This window comes from Vipera ursinii (genome assembly GCF_947247035.1).
Source record: "Vipera ursinii genome assembly, chromosome: 4".
NCBI classification, from domain to species: Eukaryota; Metazoa; Chordata; class Lepidosauria; order Squamata; family Viperidae; genus Vipera; species Vipera ursinii.
In genome coordinates this window covers 1,856,258-1,882,185 of record NC_139514.1, presented here as the reverse complement: position 1 = coordinate 1,882,185, position 25,928 = coordinate 1,856,258, and the positions used below count along the sequence as shown (strand labels likewise).

General features: G+C 48.5%; 1 protein-coding gene across 1 annotated transcript in view; it reads right to left on the bottom strand.

Moving 5' to 3' along the window:
- PGM2L1 (phosphoglucomutase 2 like 1) overlaps window positions 1–25,928 on the bottom strand; it is a gene marked incomplete at its 3' end in the record, with an annotated part of 51,406 nt that overhangs the window by 1,270 nt on the left and 24,208 nt on the right. Inside the window, exons 3-12 of the mRNA XM_083362518.1 lie at window positions 22,604–22,710; window positions 19,959–20,043; window positions 18,058–18,141; window positions 14,199–14,392; window positions 10,457–10,646; window positions 10,227–10,324; window positions 9,968–10,148; window positions 8,181–8,274; window positions 5,432–5,561; window positions 3,886–4,075 (exon numbers count right to left, since the gene is read on the bottom strand). Of these exons, the coding sequence (XP_083218644.1) occupies window positions 3,886–4,075; window positions 5,432–5,561; window positions 8,181–8,274; window positions 9,968–10,148; window positions 10,227–10,324; window positions 10,457–10,646; window positions 14,199–14,392; window positions 18,058–18,141; window positions 19,959–20,043; window positions 22,604–22,710 (1,353 nt within the window). The remainder of the gene's footprint in view (window positions 1–3,885; window positions 4,076–5,431; window positions 5,562–8,180; window positions 8,275–9,967; window positions 10,149–10,226; window positions 10,325–10,456; window positions 10,647–14,198; window positions 14,393–18,057; window positions 18,142–19,958; window positions 20,044–22,603; window positions 22,711–25,928) is intronic.

Here is a 25,928-nt window from a genome sequence, read left to right as displayed (position 1 = left end):
ATTATGTCTATACTTTTATCCCACCTGTGTTACCTTTTACAAGGCGGGGAACGTATCCAAGACGCCTCCCTCCTCTTATTTCCCCCACGACAACCAGTCAATGAGGTGAGCTGGAGCCAGGGTTGGACCCAGCTGGCTTTTGTGCTAAGGTGGGACTAGAACTCACCGTCTCCTAGTGATTGGCCCAAAGTCACCTAGCCGGCTTTCATGCCTGAGGCGGGGACTAGAACTCACCGTCTCCTAGTGACTGGCCTAAAGTCACCCAGTTGGCTTTTGTGCCTAAGGCAGGATTAGAATTTACCATCTCCTAGTGATTGGCCCAAAGTCACCCAGCTGGCTTTTATGCCTAAGGCATAACTAGAACTCACCGTCTCCTAGTGATTGGCTTAAAGTCACCCAGTTGGCTTTTGTGCCTAAGGCGTAACTAGAAACTCACCGTCTCCTGGTGATTGGCCCAAAGTCACCCAGCTGGCTTTTATGCCTAAGGCGTAACTAGAACTCACCGTCTCCTAGTGATTGGCTTAAAGTCACCCAGTTGGCTTTTGTGCCTAAGGCAGGACTAGAATTCACCGTCTCCTGGTGATTGGCCCAAGGTCACCCAGCTGGCTTTCATGGCTAAGATGGGACTAGAACTCACTGTTGCCTGGTCTTTAGGCTGGGGATTTAATCACTAGAACAAACAGGCTGTCCATTTCAGTTGGATGCTTTGTGTATTTAAAATGCAAGGTGAATAAGGAAGTAAAAATCAGTTACTATACTCTGCATTACATCCTATTCTAGGGAACTTCAGAGGCTTAACACCGGCTAAGAAGGTTTACAGGTAGTCCTCGGCTTAAGACCAATCATTAAACGACTTTCAAAGTTACAACAGACCTAGGTGCAGGTACGCGTGACCCAGATTTGAACTTCCAACAGTGAAGCTTCCCCTGTGGCCATGTGACCGCGCTTGAGGTGCTTTGCAGCCAGCCTGCGTTGACAGCCCTTTGCTGCATCCCGTGGCCACGGTGCTGCATTTTACAACGGTTTTCCAGGAATCTGGCATTTACTTTGTTTTCAGCAAAAGGCGGCACAGAGTAAATGGTGGGTTCACTTAACGGCCGTGGCATTCGCTTAACGCCCGCCACACACAAAAAAGGTCATAAAATCCACTTTACGACCATCGTGACTTACAACCGTAACGGGCATGCTCCGTTATGGTCCCAACGCAAAGACTAACTGCGTTTTGAATAGAGGAAATTGGCGCCGGTTTCTGCGGAAACAGAACAGATCTGGAATTTCTCCAAAGGAATCTGGGATTTGCATGTAATTCGGGCAGCAGCCTGATAACCTAATTTGTGCATTACAGAGCAGGATATAAGCCGAGGCGCGTGCATTCCCCTGATCTGCAGTGCAGGAGACCTCAACTTACGAACGCAACTGGGACGATTCCCGCTGCTAAGCAAAGGCAGCTGTTAGATGAGTTGCAACCAATTGTTACAACCTTTTTCGCCCCCACGGTTAAGCAGTTGTTTAAGTGGGCTGCACAGTCATTAAGCAAATCCAGCTTCTCCCGTTGTCAGAAGCGGGCTGGGAAGGCCACAAAGGGTGATCATCACGTGATCCCAGGATGCTGCAATGGTTGCAAATACTTGCGGACTGACGAGCACCCTAATTTTATTTTATTTTTTTACAAAAAGATTTATCGGTTTTCTAATCTTACAATTACATATTTGAAAAGCAATGTGGCAGCTGGGTAACAATAATTCAATTTCATGCAAATATCATTAGTACAAATCTCAAACTAATACACGCTGAAACCTTGAAATGGAAAAAAAATATGTCGGTTACTAAATTTAAGGTATTTGGAAATTATTAGAAAACAAGAAATTCACACTGTATTATCAATTCGTTGGTGTAGATGGTGAGATTGTAAATAAGACAGGACGCGTGCCCTGAACACCAGACTTTGTGAGGAGTTGTGATACAGAGAATTGGGGTCATTTAAAATTGGGAAATGATAAATACGAAACGTTAAATTTGAGTATTAACGGAATTAAAATTGGGAAAAAAGTTACTAGGTTATCGATTGTCTAATACAGACATGTCAAACACAAGGCCCGGGGGCCAGATCTGGCCCGCGAAATGGTTTCATGTGGCCCGTGAAGCCATCCTGGAAACAGTGAGGGAATGGCCCCCTCTGCCTTGGCCCTGGCCCAGAGACCCTCCTTCTGCCAGAGACCCTCAGGTCTGTCCCACTCCTGCCCAGGGCCCCATTGGCACCCTTGATGCGAACGATGTAGAGCTGGCCACGCCCACCCAGTAGGCCACACACACTCTGGCCACGCCCACCCAGTAGGCCACGCCCACCCTGGCCATACTCACCCAGCCCCCTGAGGGCAACCACAATGCTGATGCGGCCCTCAATGAAATTGAGTTTGACACCCCTGCCCTAAGTTATTTTTTGCCCACAGATTTATAAATAAATAGGGCTTATACTAATTAATGTTCTTTGCAATGTCTGTCTAACTTTTAGTATAAAAAGGAATTTATTTTAACATTTTGCTTATCTTTCATTAGGATTGTTGCTTTATTGCCTTGTTTCAAATATATCTGAAAAATGAAAAATATTTGAAAAAGTTCACTTTTAATTGCTATACTTCGCTCAGACATTTTGTACCTTTTTGTTATCCACTATCCCAGGGGTAGGCAACCTTGGCTCTTTTATGACTCATGGACTTCAACTCCCAGAATTCCTGAGCCAGCATGGACTTGGAAACCTCTCTTTCCCCTCAGCATAGCTGGCTCAGGAATTCTGGGAGTTGAAGTCCACAAGTCATAAAAGAGCCAAGGTTGCCTGCCCCTGCTCTATCCTATTATTATATTGCAGGAATTATTTAAAATGCCTCCTATAATATATTCAGTATTGCCATAATATAAATATTTTGTTTTCATTAATAGTATCTGGAACTATGTGATTTTAAAAAATATATTCAAAATTTGATGAAACATTTACTGATAGAGGCAGTGTATTTCATTAAGCTTACTCTAGTGCAGACATGTCAAACACAAGGCCCGGGGGCCGGATCCGGACCGCGAAGTGGTTTCATGTGGCCCGCAAAGCCATCCTGGAAACAGTGAGGGAACGGCCCCCAATGCCTTGCCCAGAGACCCTCCTTCTGCCAGAGACCCTCAGATCTGTCCCACTCCTGCCCAGGCCCCCATAGGCACCCTTGATGCCAACGATGTAGAGCTGGCCACGCCCACCCAGTAGGCCATACGCACTTTAGCCATGCCCACCCAGTAGGCCACACCCACCCTGGCCATACCCACCCGGCCCCCTGAGGGCAACCCCAATGCTGATGCGGCCCTCAATGAAATTGAGTTTGACACCCCTGGTCTAATAGATTGAGTCTTAAAACAAGATACACACAAATGAAAAACTATTGATAAATGTAAGAAAGTTGTTTTGATTTGATTGTTAGAATAAAAAATTGTGTTAACTTAAATAAGAGGCAGTACATATTAAGGGGAAAAAGAGAGGAAATATTTACAAGCACTCTAATTTTAAACAGAAGGCACTTCTCTAGAGTAGGAGTCACCAAATCCCGGTCCGTGGATGGTACCGGGCCGCGGCATGCCAGCAACCGGTCCACACAAACAAGCAAAGCCCGGTCCGGTGGATGCAGGCAGCACACAAAACCACGCACCCTCCAGTCCGTGGAAAAACCTCTCCCCACGGAAGCGGTCCCTGGTGCCCCAAAGGTTGGGGGCCTCTGCCCTAGAGCACACGTAAAAAGGGAAGGAAGTTGCAAAAGAGCTCGTTTCAAAGAAGAAATTAAACCTTTCCAGAACTAGCCAAACCTAAAGCTTCGGTCACTTGGCGCCGAAAGACGGAAACCAGCTTACCGATTTTTTCTTTAACTGGCTGCTGTCGTAGCCGGTGGTGACATCCCGGACATGGAGAATACTATAGGTCCCGCAAGAGGTCGGGTACGAATCAGGCATATCAAAGTTTCGGAGCCTTTCAAATATCCTTTTGATTGTAGGGGGATCGTAACACAGGAAGTAGGAGGTTTTCGAAATGTGGTAGCCGTACCTATCAGAAGGCAGGACAGAAATGGCAGTGAGAACAATTAATCAAGGGAAAGGATAGGATAGGATAGGATAGGATAGGATAGGATAGGATAGGATAGGATAGGATAGGATAGGAGAGGAGAGGAGAGGAGAGGAGAGGAGAGGAGAGAAGAGAAGAGAAGAGAAGAGAAGAGAAGAGAAGAGAAGAGAAGAGAAGAGAAGTTGTAAGGGACCTTGGAGGTCTTCTAGTCCAGCCCCCAGCTCGAGCAGGCGAGCCTATGCCAATAATAGAAGAACAGACTAGAATAGAATAGAATAGAAAATACAGAATAGAATAGAATAGAATAGAATAGAATAGAATAGAATATGAACAGATTAGACTAGACTACTATTACAGAATAATGAATAGAATAGAATAGAATAGAATAAATATGGAATAGAACAGAATTGCAGAATAGAATTGCAGAATAAAATTACAGAATACAATAGAACAGAACATGAACAGAATAGAATATGAACAGAATAGACTAGTATTACAGAACAGAGAATAAAATTACAGAATACAATAGAATTACAGAATAGAACAGAATTACAGAATAGAATAGGAATAGAATAGAATAGAATAGAAATGGAAATTAGACTAGATTAGACTAGACTAGAATAGTTGGAAGGGACCTTGTAGGTCATCTAGTCCAGCCCCTTGCCCAAGCAGGAGTCCCTACATCATTTCTGACAAATGGCTGTCCAGTCTCTTCTTAAAAACCTGCAGTGCTGAAGCACCCACAAGCATCTGAAGGCAATTTCTGTTCCACTGGTTGATTGTCCTCCCTGTCAGGAAATTTCTCCTTATTTCCAGGCTAAATCTCTCCCTGATCAGTTGTGGCTGCTCCATCAAGGGAGGGTTTTCAAGAAGAGACTGGACAGCCCTTTGTCTGAAAAGGGATAAGGTTTCCTGCCTGAGCAAAGGGTTGGACTAGAAGACCTCCGAGGTCCCTTCCAACTCTGTTATTCTATCTATTGTCTATGGAGAGTCTCAATCATCCGGGTCACGATTGTCCCAAAGGTGCTTTTTTTTTTTAAAGGCAACTGGAACTTTCTTGATTTTTCCTTGGATTTTTTCCCCAAGCATCCGAGCAAGTCCAGTTACCTTTTTTTTGGGCGGGGGGACACCTTTGGGACTTTGGATCCATTTAGATCTATTCCAAGCTGGTCCACTTTGAATTTTTTTCTGAGCAGGCCATGTCACTAGGCAGAATCTCTTAGCAGCTACCAAAGAACAAGCAGCGTGCCTATGTGAACGTGTGTTCCAGTTACGCAATAAAAAAGTTCCCTCTGCTGCCGTTTGCATGTCCTGAATCCAGGACAGCCAAGGACTTACGTTTTATAGATCTCCGTTAGCTGGTGGGCCAGCGTTTGGCCCTTGGTGTCCAGCCAGGTGGCCATTTCTGCTATGACCACAGCCGCGCTGACGCCATCTTTGTCCAGCACGGAGGTGCCGCACATGAAGCCTGAAAACCAAACACATCCAGTTCAAAGGATAGCAGTTTGTCGATTATAGCAGCCCTCAAGCTTGAAAAATTAAACCCCGTAAATGAACAATGGCTAAAAAAAAAAAAAGAGAGGAATAGCAGAATTCTGGGATCATTTTCGGCAAACCGGAAGTCGCTTTCCAGGGTCCCCCAGCGGTGCAAAATTGGACGTGGAAGACAGAGCTCACCTTCCAAACGTCCGTGGCGACCGCGTCGGCAAAATTCTGGGATCATTTTCATTTATTTTTATTGATTTTACTGAGAAGCCCAGAGTCGTTCGTTGAGATGGGAGGCGATAGAAATGGAATAAATAAGTAAATCAATCAATGATAAGCCTGTATTTTCATGCTTACTGGCTGAGTATGCCATCCCAAACTAGGGACAAGGTGAAAAGAGACAGACTTTCCCAAGGATTCTGCCAAGATGAAATAATTTTAACCAAAAGACATCCGGAGGAGTCACTGAGCGTTCCTGAGAATGCATTTATTTGCTGATCATTAAACAAATGTATACATCAGCCTAACTCATACGTAGCTGACTCCTGGTGACTTGGAAAACTATACATTCGGCGTAACAATTACGTTCAGTGCTGACAGCCGCCACAAACTGTGCACATCCCAGCCTAAAAATTGCTGCCTGCTTAGCGGGCAGAACTGTGCAGGGCTTCAGAAATAATCTGGAAAAGCTCCTTTACAACCGATAAGCAAGGGCCCATTTTTTCAGCCCTTCTAAGCAGCCTCAATTTTGCCCAGCTGCCCCTCTACGGCTGCCGTGTGAACCCAGGGAAAGATGCAGCTGCTTTAAAGCACTGCAGAGATGGGCAATGTTAGCGCCCTCAATTTTTCCAAGGGACCTTTTTTCAGAAACAATTTCCAAGCACCGGCTTTTCCCCCTGTCCTGACCACTTTCTACAGGGGGAGAAAATCGAGAGCATCCTATCATATGGCATCATAGTCCGGTTTGGAAGCATCCCTGCTTCAAACAGGAAGGCGGTGCAGAGTGGTGAGGACGGCAGAAAAGATCCTTGGCAGTTCCCTCCCCTCCATCCAGGACATGGCACAGAAGCGCCTGCATTTTCTGCGTCGCATGAGAAAAGCACATCTTCCTTCCCCTGTCCTGACCACTTTCTACAGAGGGACGATCGAGAGCATCCTGTCATACGGCACCACAGTCTGGTTTGGAAGCATCCCTGCTTCGGACAGGAAGGCAGTGCAGAGAGTGGTGTTGTGATTCAAGGTCAGCCTGTGGGTTCGGCAGTTGGGTCAGACGATTCAGAGGAGGAGGAGGAGGGGGGTTTTGAAGAGCCTGCAGAGGACAGTTCTGAGGCTTCGCAGAGCTCTCAGCCAGGCCCCTCTCATTTGGTTACTACGCAGACCCAGCTGTGTGAGCCTGACAGCGTGGATGAAGATGACCCACAGCTGGCCCTGTTAGGGGACCCTAAATGGGCCAGAGGCCACCCGGGAGAGGTGGCAATGAAGGAAGGAAGTCCCAGGGAACTCGGAGAGACGGGGGTCGACCTGATTGGTCCAGGGGAAGCCTTCCAGAAACAACACGAGAAAGGCTAGCCTAACTCCAGAGTCTAGCCCAGGGTAGGCAACCTTGGCTCTTTTATGACTGGTGGACTTCAACTCCCAGAATTCCTCAGCCAGCAGGGGGAAACTTTGGCCCCTTCATGACTGGTGGACTTCAACTCCCAGAATTCCTGAGCCAGCATGGGGGAACTATGGCCCCTTCATGACTGGTGGACTTCAACTCCCAGAATTCCTGAGCCAGCATGGGGGAACTATGGCCCCCTCATGACTCGTGGACTTCAACTCCCAGAATTCCTGAGCCAGCATGGGGGAACTATGGCCCCTTCATGACTGGTGGACTTCAACTCCCAGAATTCCTGAGCCAGCATGGGGGAACTATGGTCCCTTTCATGACTTGTGGACTTCAACTCCCAGAATTCCTGAGCCAGCATGGCTCAGCTGGGAAACTCTCCCTTTCCCCTCAGCATGGCTGGCTCAGGAATTCTGGGAGTTGAAGTCCACGAGTCATAAAAGAGCCAAGGTTGCCTAGCCCTGGACTAGCCCAAGCCATGAGCAACCGAAGTCAAAAGTGCTATTTTAAGCTGATCGTAAACAACGTGCTTGAATCTGGGTAAGAACATTGATTTTCTCTATCCTACCTATCAACTTTCCTGAAGGGGAGAAATTCCCAAGAAGCAAAAAAAACCCTTTGGGAGAGAAGGAGGGGTTTTTTGCCCCACCCTTTTGCTAACAGAAGTGGAGAATTGAACCTTTCATGGAGGAATAAAATCTGAAAAATGAACCAGTGCTGACACCTACTGGTGGATGAGGAGTATGACAGTCATGGTAAAATCTGGGGGCAAAAAACTAATCTTGACTTGTGACCTTCAAAACTTTTAACAATAGAGAACAGCTGTGTAGATAAAGTGAGACTTACAAACCTGAGGGAACCAAAAAACAAAACAAAACAGCTACTTCCAAAAAGTTCTAGTTTGGGATTAAAAATGCTGGGAGAAATCTCGTTAAGTATTTGCTCTGGAATAGGAGGAGGAGGAGGAGGAGGACGCCACAACAGGCCAGCTCTTACCAATGGATTCTTCGAAGGCAAAAAGGACTTCTTTGCCGCTGTCCACGAGATCCTTAACCCTGCTGCCGATCCATTTGAAGCCGGGGAGGGTCTCCTGAAATGAGACAGAGAGATGCATCTTTCAGAAGACCGTACAGGGGTGGCTCACACGCCGCGGCGAGCCGGCTTCACCGAGGGATTCAGTCCACCAGGCCTGGCACAGCACAGGCAACCTTAAACCTCTGGGCGTGTTACATTGACTTGAGAGTAAACCCCATTGAGTTCAGCCAGGCCTCCTAACAAATACAGAGGGTCCTTGACTTATGACCAGACTTGACCCCAAAATTTCCACTGCTAAGAGAGAGACAGCTGTTGAGTGAGTTTTGCTCAGTTTTACGACCTTTCTTGCCACGGTTGTTAAGCGAATCACTGCAGCTATTAGGACCCGGTTGTTAAGTGGATCTGGCTTCCCCGTTGAGTTAGCTTGTTGGAAGGTCACAAAAGGGAGATCACGTGACAACTCTGATCCCGTGACCGCGGGGATGCTCCCACTGTGAAAACTGGTCCTAAGTCGCTTTTTTTTCAATGCCACTATAACTTTGAATGGTCACTAAACGAATGGCTGTAAGCTGAGGGCTACCTGCATGTGCAGGAAACTGCTGGGGTTGAGGGCCACGATCCATGGCAGTTCTGAGGATTCCTGCTCACAGCAGATGTGGCCAGTGGTTGCTCACAGGCAGGTATTCCCCAAACACACACACACAAACAAAAATCACGCACCATCACCAAGTCTTGGGGGGGACTCAGTTTGGGACCAAACTGTAGGAGGAACCTGTGTTTTATAAGCACGACTGAGGATCTCGGGGGCTCATGTGGTTAGGATGTTGGGCTGACGATTAGCAGGCACCCGTTTGAGACCTGGTTGCTGCCATAGACAAGGTGAGCTGCCGTCACACACTCCGGGTCCTGCCGACCCAACAGTTCAGAAGCAGGCAACCGTGAGTAGGTAGGTGGGCGACTTAATGGGGACGTGAAAGGAGCCCCCAATGAGGCTTCCCCAGGCAACGGTGATGTCGCTGTTCAAGCCTGTTGTGATTCCTCGCCAGCCCGTGGATCCGGCAGCTGGGTCCGAGCAATCAGATGAGGAGGAGGCTCCTGGAGTGACAGTAGAATCAGAGGAAGGCTCTGAGGAGCTCCAAGACGTACAGTTGGACGAAGAGCCCAGCCCCTCTACTCGCCCTCAGGCTGAGACGCAGCTGTGCTGGGAGCCTGAGTTGGACAGAGACGAAGCACAGCTGGGACAAATCCAGGATGCACGAAAGCGCCGGCAAGAGAAGCGAGTAGGACAGAGGAAGGCAATGGGGTGGCTCCAAAGGCAAAGGAGAAGGCCTCAGGAAGCCAGGCCTGGGCTGAATTATAAAAGGGAAGGTGTGGGAAGTGCTGGTTGCCGAAGGCCGCCGTTCGTGTTGAGGATGGAGTTTCTGTGGACTGGGTTTGTTTGCCTTGGACACTGACTCAGGTCTGTGAGAATAAAAGGGGTTTTGGTTTTTTCCTGCCTGTTTCTTGGAAGAGGGGTTTCTCCTTGTGAGCATAACCAGGACTCACGTGGGCTGGGACAGAAAAAAGCCTTTCGACCGAACAGCGTTCCGGTGCTACAAACATGACTGTCGTGGCAGTAACCAGGGTGACCGGTGATCAGGATTGAATGACCCTCCTCCAAACATCTCAAGGCTTCCCTCTCGGATGCCCCGAGGCCACTCAGGAGCACGGCGCCAAAGAGGAGACGCCGGACCCCCACCACCACTCACTTCAAAATGAAATCCTTCCTTGAGAGCGATGGCCCGGAGGATTTTGGAGGAGACGGTGGTGGCCAACATGTAAACGTTCTTCACGTCGGCTTCCTTGGGACAATTTTCTTTCCAACAAGTAAACATCCACCAGCCAAACAAAGCGGCCAGCTCGTTCCCGGTGAAGACTTTCCAGCGGCCACTGAGGAAGAAAGGGGACAAGGTAAAAAGGTTTAACCAGACCAACGGTCAAGCCACGGGCACCTCCTTAGCCACTCACGTTTCCTGTTGTTCGGCCACCGCTAGCCTGTCCGCATCAGGATCCGTAGCCACGACCACTCGCGCTCCCTCTTTCTCCGCCAGCCGCAAAGACAGTTCCTGGAAGAGTCGCCATGCGAAAGAGCCGTATCAGAGCGTTGACCCCAGCTGATCTCCTTGGAGAAGGCAAACACGCCCCCCCCGCCCCCTAATTCCTGTAGCCCAGAGACGTGCTGCGAAGGCAAAACCTACCAACACCGATTCTCCTTCTTCGGGATTGGGACATTTGACCGTGGAAAAATCTGGATCCGGATCTTTTTGTTCGGGGACCGGAATGGGGGGCTGGAAGCCAAAGGCCTGGAAAGCCAGCTGCACGTAGTCGTGTCCCACCCCGTGGAAAGAGGTGTGCACAAACTTCAAGGGGGTCTTTGGGTTCAGCTCCCTGCAATGGAGAAAACGGCAGGAAGAAAGCCTGAGAGGGCAACTGGGGGGGGGGAGAATTTGCACGAAAAGAGCAGCAGAGGAGCCGACTTCCTCCAGGCTGGGCTGCAGAAATGTAGGCTGCAAGTCGAATGCAACCAGGCTCTCCGCTTCACCGGGACTAACCTGCAGTTGGTCCCTGTCCAATCCAAAAAAAAAAAAAAAAAAACGCCAGGGAATTTCTAGAAGCCTGGCACTCGGACAAATCAGCCGTCGACAGACACGTAGACCTTAACAACATCTACAGACTATGCAAAAGAGACAGTCCACCAGCCCAAAAGAGGAAAAAAGACTCCAGCACTCAGAGCACCATCGACTAACTCCAAGGCCAACTTCAGACTAACCATCAAGCAAGCAGGACCCCAATCAAGAAAATGCCAAAGAGCCATCAGTTAACAGCCCAACCAAAGAATCTCTAAGACCGGCCCCCTCCCACCCCAGATAGGCAAGACACCACCGAATGTAAACTGACAGCAAACAGCACTCCTTACTAGCACTGATGAGGTTACCTACAGTAGTTAGGGTCATGAAACGTCTCCAAGAAAACCAGCAAGCTCAGAGACCACCAAGGATCCCACAATGGTCGTCGTCGTCATCGTCCTCCTCCTCCTCCTCACCCCTTTATCCTCCTCCTCCATTCTGCAAGCCCCTCTCCCTTCTAGCACTGATGATGTTCCCTAGTTGGGTCAGGAAATGTCTGCAAGGAAACAGCCAAGCTCAGAGAGCACCAAGGACCCCTCCTTCCTTCCTTCCTTCCTTCCTTCCTTCCTTCCTTCCTTCCTTCCTTCCTTCCTCTTCCTTCTCCCTTCTAGCACTGATGATGTTCCCTAGTTGGGTCATGAAACGTCTGCAAGAAAACCACCCAGCTCAGAGAGCACCAAAGGTCCCACAGTCTGTCCTTCCTTCCTTCCTTCCTTCCTTCCTTCCTTCCTTCCTTCCTTCCTTCCTTCCTTCCTTCCTTCCTTCCTTCCTTTCCTTCCTCTTCCTTCTCCCTCCTTGCATTGATGATGTTCCCTAGTTGGGTCATGAAACATCTGCAAGAAAATGAGCAAGCTCAGAGAGCACCAAGGACCCCACAGTCCTTCCTTCCTTCCTTCCTTCCTTCCTTCCTTCCTTCCTTCCTTCCTTCCTTCCTTCCTTCCTTCCTTCCTTCCTTCCTTCCCCTCCTCCTCCTCCCTTCTAGCACTGATGATGTTCCCTAGTTGGGTCATGAAACGTCTGCAAGGAAACCACCCAGCTCAGAGAGCACCAAGGACCCCACAGTTCTCTCCTTCCTTCCTTCCTTCCTTCCTTCCTTCCTTCCTTCCTTCCTTCCTTCCTTCCTTCCTTCCTTCCTTCCTTCCTTCTCCTCCTTTCTAGCCCTGATGATGTTCCCTAGTTGGGTCAGGAAACGTCTGCAAAAAAGCACCCAGCTCAGAGGGCACCAAGGACCCCACAGTCCTCCTCCTCCTCCTCACACTCCTCCCTTCTAACACTGATGATGTTCCCTAGTTGGGTCATGAAACGTCTGCAAGAAAACAAGCAAGCTCAGAGAGCACCAAGGACCCCTCATTTCAACCCTGAGCCACAAATATTCTCCTTCACTGCTACCTACAGTTGGTCCTCGAGTTACAACCATTCATTTCATGACTCTTCAAAGTTACAACAGCAATGAAAAAAATGACGCATGACTTCTTTTTTTTCACGCTTACGACCGCTGCAGCCTCCCCACGGTCAACCAGTCTCTCTCTCTCAGCACAACCTACCTCATAGGGTTGCTGTTGTGGGGAAAATAGGAGGAGGAAGGAGTACTGGGTATGTTCAACACTTAAAGTTATTCATAAAATTAATAAAGGCGGGTTAAACATGTAATCAACAAAATAAAGAGGAAGGCGGTTCCCAAGCAACAGCCCTGGCGTGACACACGTTACGGTTGAAGTTCAGGGAAAACAGAAATATCATGTCATGTTTCCAACAGATGAAACTCTTCAAAGAACTTTGAGGCGTTGTTTGCCTTAAAGCAGGGCTTTTCAACCAGTGGTACGGGTACCACCTGTGGTACATCGGCACCTGGCAGGTGGTACGTGACCATCCTAGAAAAGTGGTAGCAGGGGAGGGGAATGAGGTAGCACCGCACAAGCCTGAGCGAGAGATGGCTGGAGCTGCACAGCTGTCGGGGATCAGCGGAAGCACCAGGATCAGCGCCAAGAACCAGCTGGAGCTCAACGCTGATCCTGGCATGTCTGCTGAGCCCGGAAGAAACGCCGATAAGCTGGAATGTTGCAGCATCTCCAGGGTCTTGTGATTTACATTCAGATGCTTGGCAACTGATTCCTATTTATGACGGTCACAGTGTCCCAGGGTCATGTGAAGTGACCAAAACCTGCTGCAACCACCCAGCAGAGGGGGTGATGGGATAAAAACTTACTTTTTTTTGGGTCATGAAGTTTTTGACACTTTGCTAGGCGACTGGTGGTACTTGGATGTTGCCATATCCCAAAAGTGGTACAATGGGTGACAAGGTTGAAAAGCCCTGCCTTAAAGGATCTTTATTTGAGTAGCATAGCATCGGCACTAACACAGTGGAAGCCAAAATCTGAATTCCCCTCCCCTGAGCACAAAGTAACAAAGTGTAATTCCCTCCTCCAATTAGCAGTCATAAATCACATTCCCCAATTAGTTTGAAAGGCAGGCTTCCCCTCCAGTTCTCCAGCCCGCCAATTCTTTATCATCTCTTATTTTGATAACCTTGGTTCTCATGCTAGGTTCAGCCTTGTTATGTCTAGCTAAAGTCTCACGCACCTTCTTCCCCTCAGCATCATCTAATTCTAACTCTAATTCTAAAAGTAAAACAGAAGAAGGAAAATGGCGGCATCTCCATATGTTGTCAAAGTGAGAACATCCGATGTTAGCGGCGTTGACACATCAGTTATCTCCTGATGGGAAGTGTCATCAAACCATGCAGTGAGGGTGTCATGGTTCCGACTAGTGAAACACTTCAAATGATCCTTCAGGCATTGTTTATTCTAAAAAGTCTATAATAATGAGAACAAGACGTCGGCACGGCATGGAAGGATGCCAGAATCTGAATTCTCCCTGCTCTGAACCCATCGTATCAAACACAATTCCCTCCCTTAATTTAAACGTCCTAAATCACATTCTCCAATTAGTTTAACACGCAAAGCTTCGCTTCCGTTCTATTTCGCGCCATTCCTTCTCTTATTTAAAAAAACAACAACCGGGGTAGCATTCTCCTCCCCCCAGCTTCATTTCATTCAAAAGCAAAACAGCTGAAAGGGAAAAGGCTGCCTCTTATATTGTCAGAGCAAAAACATCCCATGTTTGCAGCGCTGACGAGACGGTGTTTGGAAAAACAGCACCAGGCAGTTTTATCCATGACCTAAAATATTATTTGATCTTGGCACCTGCGACTGCAGGTAAATGCACCTTCCTTCTCCGAAGATTGTGTTTCTCCTCTTCAAAACGCGGGAATTGTGCCGGCGGCAGCACCCGCCAGCAGGATCCACTTTCTTACCGGTGGTAGCAGATCTTTTCCAGATCCTCCATGTAGCTCGCACAGATTTTCTGCAGAGGATCTTGAGTCAGGGGGCTGCAGTCCACCAAGTTTTCGTTCCAGGAGTCGTTCCACGGCTCGACGCACTCCTCGATGCATTTCAGGATCTCCTTGTCGTGTGGGGAGGTGATCTGAGCGCCGTTTTCCCAGTAGACCTGCATTAGGAGTTTGGGGAGGGGAAGGGTTCGTTCAACAGTCAAGCCGTGGGCCGAGGGACAGGGGTACTCCTCAGACCTATGACGTCTAAAGACAGTTGTTCTGGAAAGCAAGCCCTGTTCTTGTGTAATTTTGGGAGGCCGCGGAAGCCGTGCTCTACCACACAGCCTCCAGATCTGTTCTGTCCCAGCCTACGCACGTCCTTGTTACTTCACAAAGACAACCCCTTTTTTAACCCTAGGCTGGAAAAACAAACCCTTTTTATTTGAGTTACAGACCTGATCATTGTCCCCAAAGCAACAGAACACGTTTCCGACGGAAGAATATTCAAAAGCAAAAACAAAAGCACGAGTCAAGCAAGGAATTGTTCACAAAGCAAACAAAACATGATCCCTTGACACCAAAGTCCTTTGCAAATGGTTGCCTCCAGCAACCAGCCCTGCCCACACCTTCCCTTTTTGTTATGCGGCCCCCAAGGCATGGCTTCTCGCTGCTTTCTCTTTCTCCCTTGGAGCCGCCCCATTGCCTCCCTCTGTCCTACTCGTGTAGCCTGTCAGCGCTGGTGAGCGTCTCTGAGGTCTTCCAGCTGTGCATCCTCTGAGACCGACTCAGCTTCCCAGCACAGCTGGGTGTCCGCCTGAGCACGAGTGGAGGGGCCAAGCTCTGCATCAGATTGTAAGTCCTGTAACTCATCAGAGCCTTCCTCTGATGCTCCCCAGGCCCCTCCTCCTTCTCCTCCTCCTCCTCCTCCTGATTCCACAGACTCAACTGCCAGGATCACAGGCTGGTATGGAATCACAAGAAGATCCTCCGGAGAGGTCACATGAGCAGGCCCTGCACTTGTGTGATCAACCCGAGTCTCCAGAAATTATGCGAGGATGGGGGTGCGCTTTTGTGCAATTTCCAGAGGCCGCAGAGGCCACGGAAGAGTGTCCTGCAAAGCTGCTTTGAATGAAGGCCACGTGCGACCCGGCGCAGTCTCAAAGTAGGCTGCAGGAGCGTATCAACCCGAGAACACCACCCGAAGGTCAGCGGCCTGTGGCAGATCCTAGGGAGGGCTGGGGCCACAGAGGCAATTGCACCCTGGGAAATGGCAGAAGGCAGCTGTTTTCAGTGGCAGTAGTGGCGGGAGGGCTGAAAGTCAAGGCCCGGGCCTCCCTTTCGAGCCCGGCCTTAGCGTAGCTGCCAAATGCTGCCTTAGGAGGAAAAAGATAAGAGAATTGTTTCTGTTCTGTTGGGGAGGGTGTCAAAGGCCAGCAGAGTCAAGTTAGACATGTTGCAAACTAATAAAGGGGAATATTTGTAGCTCAGGGTTGAAATGAGGGGTCCTTGGTGCTCTCTGAGCTTGGTGGTTGGATTGCAGATGTTTCATTACCGAACTAGCTAACATCTTCAGTGCTAGAAGAGAGTGGGGATTGCTCTTTGTTCATATACAAGTGGCTTGCCCTCTTAGTGTTGGTGGTTCCTTGATTAGGCTGTTGACAGAGAAAACCCCACCCCCGTCCAGCACTGATGATGTTACCTAATTCGGCAATGAAAGGTCTGCAAGAAAACCACCCAGCTCAGAGAGAACCAAGGACCCCACAATCCATCCTTCCTTCCTTCCTTCCTTCCTTCCTTCCTTCCTTCCTTCCTTCCTCTTCCTCCTCCTCCTCCTCCTCCTCCCTGCTTCTAGCACTGATGATATTACCTAGTTGGGTCATGAATCATCTGCAAGAAAACCACCCAGCTCAGAGAGCACCAAGGACCCCACAATCCTTCCTTCCTTCCTTCCTTCCTTCCTTCCTTCCTTCCTTCCTTCCTTCCTTCCCTCCTTCCTTCCCTCCTTCCTTCCTCTTCCTCCTCCTCCTCCTCCTCCTCCCTGCTTCTAGCACTGATGATATTACCTAGTTGGGTCATGAATCATCTGCAAGAAAACCACCCAGCTCAGAGAGCACCAAGGACCCCACAATCCTTCCTTCCTTCCTTCCTTCCTTCCTTCCTTCCTTCCTTCCTTCCCTCCTTCCTTCCTCTTCCTCCTCCTCCTCCTCCCTGCTTCTAGCACTGATGATATTACCTAGTTGGGTCATGAATCATCTGCAAGAAAACCACCCAGCTCAGAGAGCACCAAGGACCCCACAATCCTTCCTTACTTCCTTCCTTCCTTCCTTCCTTCCTTCCTTCCTTCCTTCCTTCCTTCCTTCCCTCCCTCCTTCCTTCCTCTTCCTCCTCCTCCTCCTCCTCCTCCCTGCTTCTAGCACTGATGATATTACCTAGTTGGGTCATGAATCATCTGCAAGAAAACCACCCAGCTCAGAGAGCACCAAGGACCCCACAATCCTTCCTTCCTTCCTTCCTTCCTTCCTTCCTTCCCTCCATCCTTCCTCTTCCTCCTCCTCCTCCTCCTCCCTGCTTCTAGCGCTGATGATATTACCTAGTTGGGTCATGAATCATCTGCAAGAAAACCACCCAGCTCAGAGAGCACCAAGGACCCCACAATCCTTCCTTCCTTCCTTCCTTCCCTCCTTCTTTCCTCTTCCTCCTCCTCCTCCTCGTCCCTGCTTCTAGCACTGATGATATTACCTAGTTGGGTCATGAATCATCTGCAAGAAAACCACCCAGCACAGAGAGCACCAAGGACCCCACAATCCTTCCTTCCTTCCTTCCTTCCTTCCTTCCTTCCTTCCTTCCTTCCTTCCTTCCTTCCCTCCTTCCTTCCTCTTCCTCCTCCTCCTCTCCTCGTCCTCCTCCTCCTTCTCCTCCTCCTCCTCCCTGCTTCTAGCACTGATGATATTACCTAGTTGGGTCATGAATCATCTGCAAGAAAACCACCCAGCTCAGAGAGCACCAAGGACCCCACAATCCTTCCTTCCTTCCTTCCTTCCTTCCTTCCTTCCTTCCTTCCTTCCTTCCTTCCTTCCTTCCTTCCCTCCTTCCTTCCTCTTCCTCCTCCTCCTCCTCCTCCTCCTCCTCCTCCTCCTCCTCCTCCTCCTCCTCCTCCTCCCTGCTTCTAGCACTGATGATATTACCTAGTTGGGTCATGAATCATCTGCAAGAAAACCACCCAGCTCAGAGAGCACCAAGGACCCCACAATCCTTCCTTCCTTCCTTCCTTCCTTCCTTCCTTCCTTCCTTCCTTCCTTCCTTCCTTCCTTCCCTCCCTCCTTCCTTCCTCTTCCTCCTCCTCCTCCTCCTCCTCCCTGCTTCTAGCACTGATGATGTTCCCTAGTTGGGTCATGAATCATCTGCAAGAAAACCACCCAGCTCAGAGAGCACCAGGACCCCACAATCCATCCATCCTTCCTTCCTTCCTTCCTTCCTTCCTTCCTTCCTTCCTTCCTTCCTTCCTTCCTTCCTTCTCCTCCTCTTCGTCCTCCTCCTCCTCCCAGCTTCTAACACTGATGATATTACCTAGTTGGGTCATGAATCATCTGCAAGAAAACTGCCAAGCTCAGAGAGCACCAAGGACCCCACAGTTTTCCTCCTCCTCCTCCTCCTCCTCCTCCTCCTCCTCCTCCTCCTCCTCCTCCTCCTCCTCCTCCCCATGACCTAACCCCTCGTTTTCCAAACTTCTGACACACCAAGCCCAAAAGGTTCACCATCACTGACCGAGAGAGAGCGGGGGGGGGGGGGGAGTTGCAAACCAATTAGTCAAATTAGGCAGCTACGAAATTGGCCGACCTACCTTGTAGCCGTTGTCTTCTTTACGGTTGTGGGAAGCCGTAATCATCACCCCTGCGACCGCTCTGAGCTGCTGGACCGCGTAGGGCTGCAAAGCAAAGCGTATTTATTTCTTTATACTTAATACTGCAAGTTACGGCTGACCTCCCGGGAGCTACTTATGATCCGGTTTCAAAATTCTGACAGCTGCCATCGCATTTTGGGGGCCCGGCAACCAGCCCGCATTTACGACGGTTTGCGACACCCTGCGGTCACCCGACTGAGATTTTACAAACGTCTTTGGCAGGAAACAAATGAGTTCGCTTAACGAGGGTGGCATTCGTTTAACGAAATCGTAGGGTTCGTTTAACAACGCTTAACGACTGCTGCAAAAAGCTTGTAAAAATCGGGTGCGGTCACGCGGGGACCTGTTTAGTGACGGACACGACACACAACCAGCATTCTGGGCTCAGTTATGGTTGTTAGGACCCCGACTGAGACTTTAAGGATGGATGAAGAGATGTTGAGACTCTGGAAAGAGTGCAGAGAAGAGCAACAAAGATGATCAGGGGCCTAAAACACATAAGGAACAGTTGCTGGAATTGGGTATGTCCAGTTTAATGAAGAGAAGGCAAGGGGGGACAGCTTAGCAGTCTTCCAGTATCTCAGGGGCTGCCCCAAACAAGAGGGAGTCAAGCTGTTCTCCAGAACGCTTGAAGGCAGGAGAAGAAGCAACGGATGGAAACTCGTCAAGGAGAGAAGCAACCTGGGACTAAGGAGAAACTTCCTGACAGTGAGAACAATTAGCCAGTGGAACTACCTGCCTCCAGAAGTGGTGAATGCTCCAACGCTGGAAGTTTTTAAGAAGAGACTATTTGTCTGAAATGGTATAGGGTTTCCTGCCTGAGCAGGGGGTTGGACTAGATGACCTCCAAGGTCCCTTCCAACTTCTTCTTCTTCTTCTTCTTCTTCTTCTTCTTCTTCTTCTTCTTCTTCTTCTTCTTCTTCTTCTTCTTCTTCTTCTTCTTCTTCATTATTATTATTATTATTATTTTTCATAGAACATGAAACTCAGTCAACTGAACACTCAAGCTGACTGGCACTAATACGTTGACACCTCCTATTATTATTATTATTATTATTATTATTATTATTATTATTATTATTATTATCGGGAGAAGGGCGGTATAGAAATACTATTAAATTATTATTATTATTATTATTATTATTATTATTATTATTATTATTATTATTATCGGGAGAAGGGCGGTATAGAAATACTATTAAATTATTATTATTATTATTATTATTATTATTAATTATTATTATTATTATTATTATTATTATTATTATTATTATTATTATTATTATTATTATTATTATTATTATTATTATTATTATCCAAAGCACCAGAAGAAGGCAGGAGAAGAAGCAATGGATGGAAACCTATGAAGGAGAGAAGCAACCTGGAACTAAGGAGGAACTTCCTGACAGTGAGAAAATTGACAGGCTACACCCACCCAATGGGCCACACCCACCCAACGGGCCACGCCCACCCGGCACCCGACGATACATAAGTTGATTTTGGGTTGCAGTTTGGGCACTCGGACTCTAAAAGGTTCGCCATCACTGGTATAGGGTTTCCTGCCTGAGCAGGGGGTTGGACTAGATGACCTCCAAGGCCTCTTCCAACTTGATGATGATGATGATGATGATGTTATTGCTTGTAGATGAAGGGGAATCTTCATCTGCCCCAGGTGGCGCCCGGCACTAACCCAGTTTCACTTCTACATAGGGGGGCTGAGGTGGACAGCTTGACTCAAACCGGAGTGCCGCCAGATTCAGGAGCGTTTCACGGCAGAAGTACTACTAATCCACTCTATGAAGCTCTGGCAGCATTTTTTTAAAAAAAGAGTAGCCACTCACCACGAAAGGCGTGGGGACGTATCTTGAGAACAAGTACACAGGAACTCCCTTTGCAAGCAGGACGGCTGCTGTCAGTCTGGCAAGTCTGTGGAAAAGAAGAAATTAAAATACCGGGAATAAATGAGCTTCTCAGAAAGAAAAACTCAGCCGTGGGCAAGACTGACGACGCGCGATCCGTGGGGGCTGCGAAACAGCTCAGCCGTTTCTCTCGCGCTGCGTTAGGTTTTCCTAATTTTGTCCTGAAAACCAGTTTTGGTGTGGCAGTTGAGACCTCAGTCTAGAAACTGAGAGATCATGAGTTCTAGTCCCGCCTTAAGCATGAAAGCCGGCTGGGTGACTTTGGGCCAATCACCAGGAGACGGGGAGTTCTAGTCCCGCCTTAGGCATGAAAGCCAACTGGGTGACTTTGGGCCAATTGCCAGGAGACGGTGAGTTCTAGTCCCACCTTAGGCATGAGAGCCTGCTGTGTTACTTTGGGCTAATTGCCAGGAGACGGTGAGTTCTAGTCCTGCCTTAGGCATGAAAGCCAACTGGGTGACTCTGGGCCAATCTCCAGGGGACGGTGAGTTCTAGTCCTGCTTTAGGCATGAAAGCCAACTGGGTGACTTTGGGCCAATCACCAGGAGACGGTGAGTTCTAGTCCTGCCTTAGGCATGAAAGCCAACTGGGTGACTCTGGGCCAATCCCCAGGGGACGGTGAGTTCTAGTCCTGCCTTAGGCATGAAAGCCAACTGGGTGACTTTGGGCCAATCGCCAGGAGACGGTGAGTTCTAGTCCCACCTTAGGCATGAAAGCCTGCTGGGTTACTTTGGGCTAATTGCCAGGAGACGGTGAGTTCTAGTCCTGCCTTAGGCATGAAAGCCAACTGGGTGACTCTGGGCCAATCCCCAGGGGACGGTGAGTTCTAGTCCTGCTTTAGACATGAAAGCCAGCTGGGTGATTTTGGGCCAATCACCAGGAGATGGTGAGTTCTAGTCCTGCCTTAGGCATGAAAGCCAGCTGGGTGACTTTGGGCCAATCACCAGGAGATGGTGAGTTCTAGTCCCGCCTTAGGCATGAAAGCCAACTGGGTGACTTTGGGCCAATCGCCAGGAGACGGTGAGTTCTAGTCCCACCTTAGGCATGACAGCCTGCTGTGTTACTTTGGGCTAATTGCCAGGAGACGGTGAGTTCTAGTCCTGCCTTAGGCATGAAAGCCAACTGGGTGACTCTGGGCCAATCCCCAGGGGACGGTGAGTTCTAGTCCTGCTTTAGACATGAAAGCCAGCTGGGTGATTTTGGGCCAATCACCAGGAGATGGTGAGTTCTAGTCCTGCCTTAGGCATGAAAGCCAGCTGGGTGACTTTGGGCCAATCACCAGGAGATGGTGAGTTCTAGTCCCGCCTTAGGCATGAAAGCCAACTGGGTGACTTTGGGCCAATCGCCAGGAGACGGTGAGTTCTAGTCCCACCTTAGGCATGAGAGCCTGCTGTGTTACTTTGGGCTAATTGCCAGGAGACGGTGAGTTCTAGTCCTGCCTTAGGCATGAAAGCCAACTGGGTGACTCTGGGCCAATCTCCAGGGGACGGTGAGTTCTAGTCCTGCTTTAGGCATGAAAGCCAACTGGGTGACTTTGGGCCAATCACCAGGAGACGGTGAGTTCTAGTCCTGCCTTAGGCATGAAAGCCAACTGGGTGACTCTGGGCCAATCCCCAGGGGACGGTGAGTTCTAGTCCTGCTTTAGGCATGAAAGCCAACTGGGTGACTTTGGGCCAATCACCAGGAGATGGTGAGTTCTAGTCCTGCCTTAGACATGAAAGCCGGCTGCAGGACTTTGGGCCAATCACCAGGAGATGGTGAGTTCTAGTCCCACCTTAGGCACGAAAGCTGGTTGAGTGACTTCAGTCATGAGGAGACCGTGAGTTCTAGTCCTAGTTTAGGCATGAAGCCATCTAGGTGACCCTGGGCCAGCCCCTCTTTCTCAGCCCTAGAAAGGCGGCAATGGCAAGCCAATCCTGAAATCTTGCCTAATCTAGGCACTCTCTAGGAGTTAAAAAAAAAGAGTTGAAGGCATTAAAAAAGTGCCATCTTTCTCAACAGCACAAATTACTACAAAGTGCTGACTAAGGCACATGTTTGTGCTGGAACCCTAAAGTGCTGATGGATATAGCAAGCACAGGAACACAGGCCCGTTGTCCAAATTTCTCTTTTTGAGTCAGCTTCGTGCCCGAATCAAAATGCTTCTTCCATATTACAAAATGATTTAAAAAGCATTTTTAGGCCCTGTGCATCTTTTGGATTCCGGATTTATCCAACAGGATCAACAGACAAAGTCTGCAGGAGAGAACGTATGATAACTGCACCCCAGGGTGAAAGGCTAATATTTATCGTTCAATTCTGCTTAAATGTTTGTCTGCCAAAAAAAAAAAAAAAACACCCGAAACTGTTGAAATTTCTCTGGCCCCTTGAGAGAGAATGAAGATCTAAATCCAGTCAGGACTACGTAAAGCATTAATTAACTGTTATTGTTGCTGATGCTTATTTGCAGAAAAAACGGTTTGTGTTTTTTCCCCCAGATTTGCTCTCTCCCCTTCAAACAATGAATACTGGCCTGTACGAGAGAAACAGAGGCATTCTTGACTTTTAAACCTGGACCAAGTGCATACCTGAAGCTACTGCACATGCTGGTCGCCTGGCCTCGGGTGTCATACCCTACCACAAAACCACGTTGCTTGAAGTCGGAAAAACATTGCTCAAGGTATTTGTACATTCCCTGCAGGAAAAGGAAGAGAGAAGGAGAATACAATATCGTCTGCCTGGGCAGGTAACTTAAAAGTTAGGTTTATTGAGATCATGGCCTATTGCTTAGACCAGAAGGCATCCCTCTCAGATACAGTCCAAGGAAGTGGTGGCTCCATTTGGCAATACGTATAGGTCAGGGGTAGGCCACCTTGGCTCTTTTATGACTGGTGGACTTCAACTCCCAGAATTCCTGAGCCAGCCATGCTGAGGGGAAAGGGAGAGGTTTCCAAGCTGAGCCGTGCTGGCTCAGGAATTCTGGGAGTTGAAGGCCACGAGGCATGAAGGGGGCATAGTTCCCCCATGTTGGCTCAGGAATTCTGGGAGTTGAAGTCCACAAGTCATGAAGGGGGCATAGTTCCCCCATGCTGGCTCAGGAATTCTGGGAGTTGAAGTCCACAAGTAATGAAGGGGGCATAGTTCCCCCATGCTGGCTCAGGAATTCTGGGAGTTGAAGTCCACGAGTCATGAAGGGGCCATAGATTCGCCCATGCTGGCTCAGGAATTCTGGGAGCTGAAGTTCGCGAGTCATGAAGGGGCCATAGATTCCCCCATGTTGGCTCAGGAATTCTGGGAGTTGAAGTCCACAAGTAATGAAGGGGCCATAGTTCCCTCATGCTGGCTCAGGAATTCTGGGAGTTGAAGTCCACAAGTCATGAAGGGGGCATAGTTCCCCCATGCTGGCTCAGGAATTCTGGGAGTTGAAGTCCACGAGTCATGAAGGGGCCATAGTTTCCCCCATGCTGGCTCAGGAATTCTGGGAGCTGAAGTCCACGAGTCATGAAGGGGGCCAGAGTTTCCCCCATGCTGACTCAGGAATTCTGGGAGTTGAAGTCCACGAGTCATGAAGGGACAAAACCTCCCCAATGTTGGCTCAGGAATTCTGGGAGTTGAAGTCCACGAGTCATGAAGGGGCCATAGTTGCCCCCTGCTGGCTGAGGAATTCTGGGAGTTGAAGTCCACGAGTCATAAAAGAGCCAAGGTTGCCTACCCCTGGATAGGCCTTACATGTTTACTTGCGTAATGCTTAAACAAATAATTTTAGGATTCACTTTTTTTTTTTTTAAAAAAAAAGAGGAAATCCTATGCAATTATTTTTTTAAAATATTTATTTTTACACCTTTCTCTGCAGATCAGTATTTCTCAGCTTTGTCAGTTTTAAGATGTGCAGACGTCAACTCCCAGAATTCTGACAAAACTGAGACATACAGTATTGCTATATACTGTAGATGAATCAGTAGTTTAGTAAAATATTTGATTCCTCCATGCTGAATTTCCTCAGCCAGAACGACGGATCGAAGAATGAACCTGCCCTTTGCTCCATTGTGTTGTTGTGTTCGTCAGCCATCTATCTTTCTATGGAAAATTTGCTATCTGTGCCCAGTTTGTCGAGAAGGGAAACAACTTCTGTCCACGTGGGTTTGCTTTTTTCATTGTTATTTCTCCATTGTATACAGCCACCTATCTCACACAGGAGACTATGGGCAGCCTACACAGTGAAAACATAAAGTGTTTTTCTTTTCAACGATAAGGAATGGTTCTTATTTACACGATGTCTGGCATGGCCCAAGGTCTCCTACGGCAGCGAGGCTGGTGGATCAGCTGCTATCTGAAGCTACTGATCCCTGGATCACTTTGCAAGAAAAACAAACAAGAGATACTCTCGGTCACTTTTGCCAAGTGCCAATAGGTGGAGATAACTGCTAAGGCAAACTTCAGAAGGGACAGTTGTTTGCTGAGCAGTAAATAATTTATCCTAGGTAAAACAGTTCATTATATCCCCATACAATACAGATTTCCAAAACAAACATGCTATGTGCCAGGCTGAACACGGCATATACTAATTCAGATAATTCTATTTAAGTTGAGTTGATCGCTGTATCAGAGGCCTCTTTCTTTCTTGCCAAACAGCTTCCCACTTATTATCCTTTGGTATGTGGGCCATCGCCAGGTTCCAAACTATTTGAACTTGCTTTCAGCTTGTTTTCCGGATAAGCAAAGTTTTAAGGAAATGGGGAGGGAGGGGAAGAAGGAGAGGGAGGGATATGAAGAAAGGAAGGGATACGGAGATCCATCACATGGGCCAAACACTCAAACTTACCACGGTTCATTAAACTGAGCTATGACTGCATGACAGGCGTAAACCTTACAATGCCTCGTGTGCCAAAGAGCACGCAAAACAGTGCTACTCCAGAACAAAAGACTGAAGCGCTTACGATGTACGCAATTGTGTACTTGGGGACTCTAAAGTCAGGCAAGCAAAGACTTCACATTCCAACTTGTAATTTTCCAGAGGGAGAGATGTTAGTCTATCTTCAACATACTGGTACTTCCGGTCAGCACAAATTCCACCCAAGGGACCTGATGCCTGGGTCTTTACCACACTTAGCTGATTGCTCAATAAGTCGGCAGCGCATAGTCCCTTTTCTTGGAACTGGCTGCAACGTGGATTAAACCGGGGGAAAAAAACTCGAGAAGGGATGAAAAAGTGCATAGGTAAAATGTACAGGCAGTCCTCGGCTTATAGCCATTTGCTTAGTGACCATTCAAAGTTTCTCATACGACCGTTGCAGCATCTCCATGACCCTGTGGTCAACATTCAAACCTTGGCCAACTGACTCACGTTTGCGACTCAGGGCGGCTTACAAGCTTAGCAGTAGCCTTCATTCTATGTATATGCCTGCTTATTAGGGCTTTCACACACACCCCAAGCGGCATTATTACAAAGTCAGCTTAATTGCCCCCAACAATCTGGGTCCTCATTTTACCTACCTGGGAAGGATGGAAGGCTGAGTCAACCTTGAGCCTGGTGGGACTCGAACCTGCACTAATTTCAGGCAGCTTGTGTTACTTAAGGAGGCATTTATATCCCGCCTTTATTTTTTACTTTTATTTTTTTCGTAAACCACTCAAGGCGGGGAGCGTACCCAATACTATTTCCTTCCTCCTCCTATTTTCCCCATAACAACCACCCTGTAAGGCAGGCGGGTCAAACTCACGACATGTCGTGTGACGTCGCGCGAGGTAGCGGGACTTTTTCCCCCATTGCCGGCAATGGGGCGGGCGCGGTTTCGGCGTGACCCATCCGGCCCGCCGGCTGGCAGTTTGACATGCCTGCCGGTGAGTGGCGCTGAGGGAGATCCGGCTTTCACGCCTAAGGTGGGACTATAAGTCGTCCTCTCCTGTTGATTG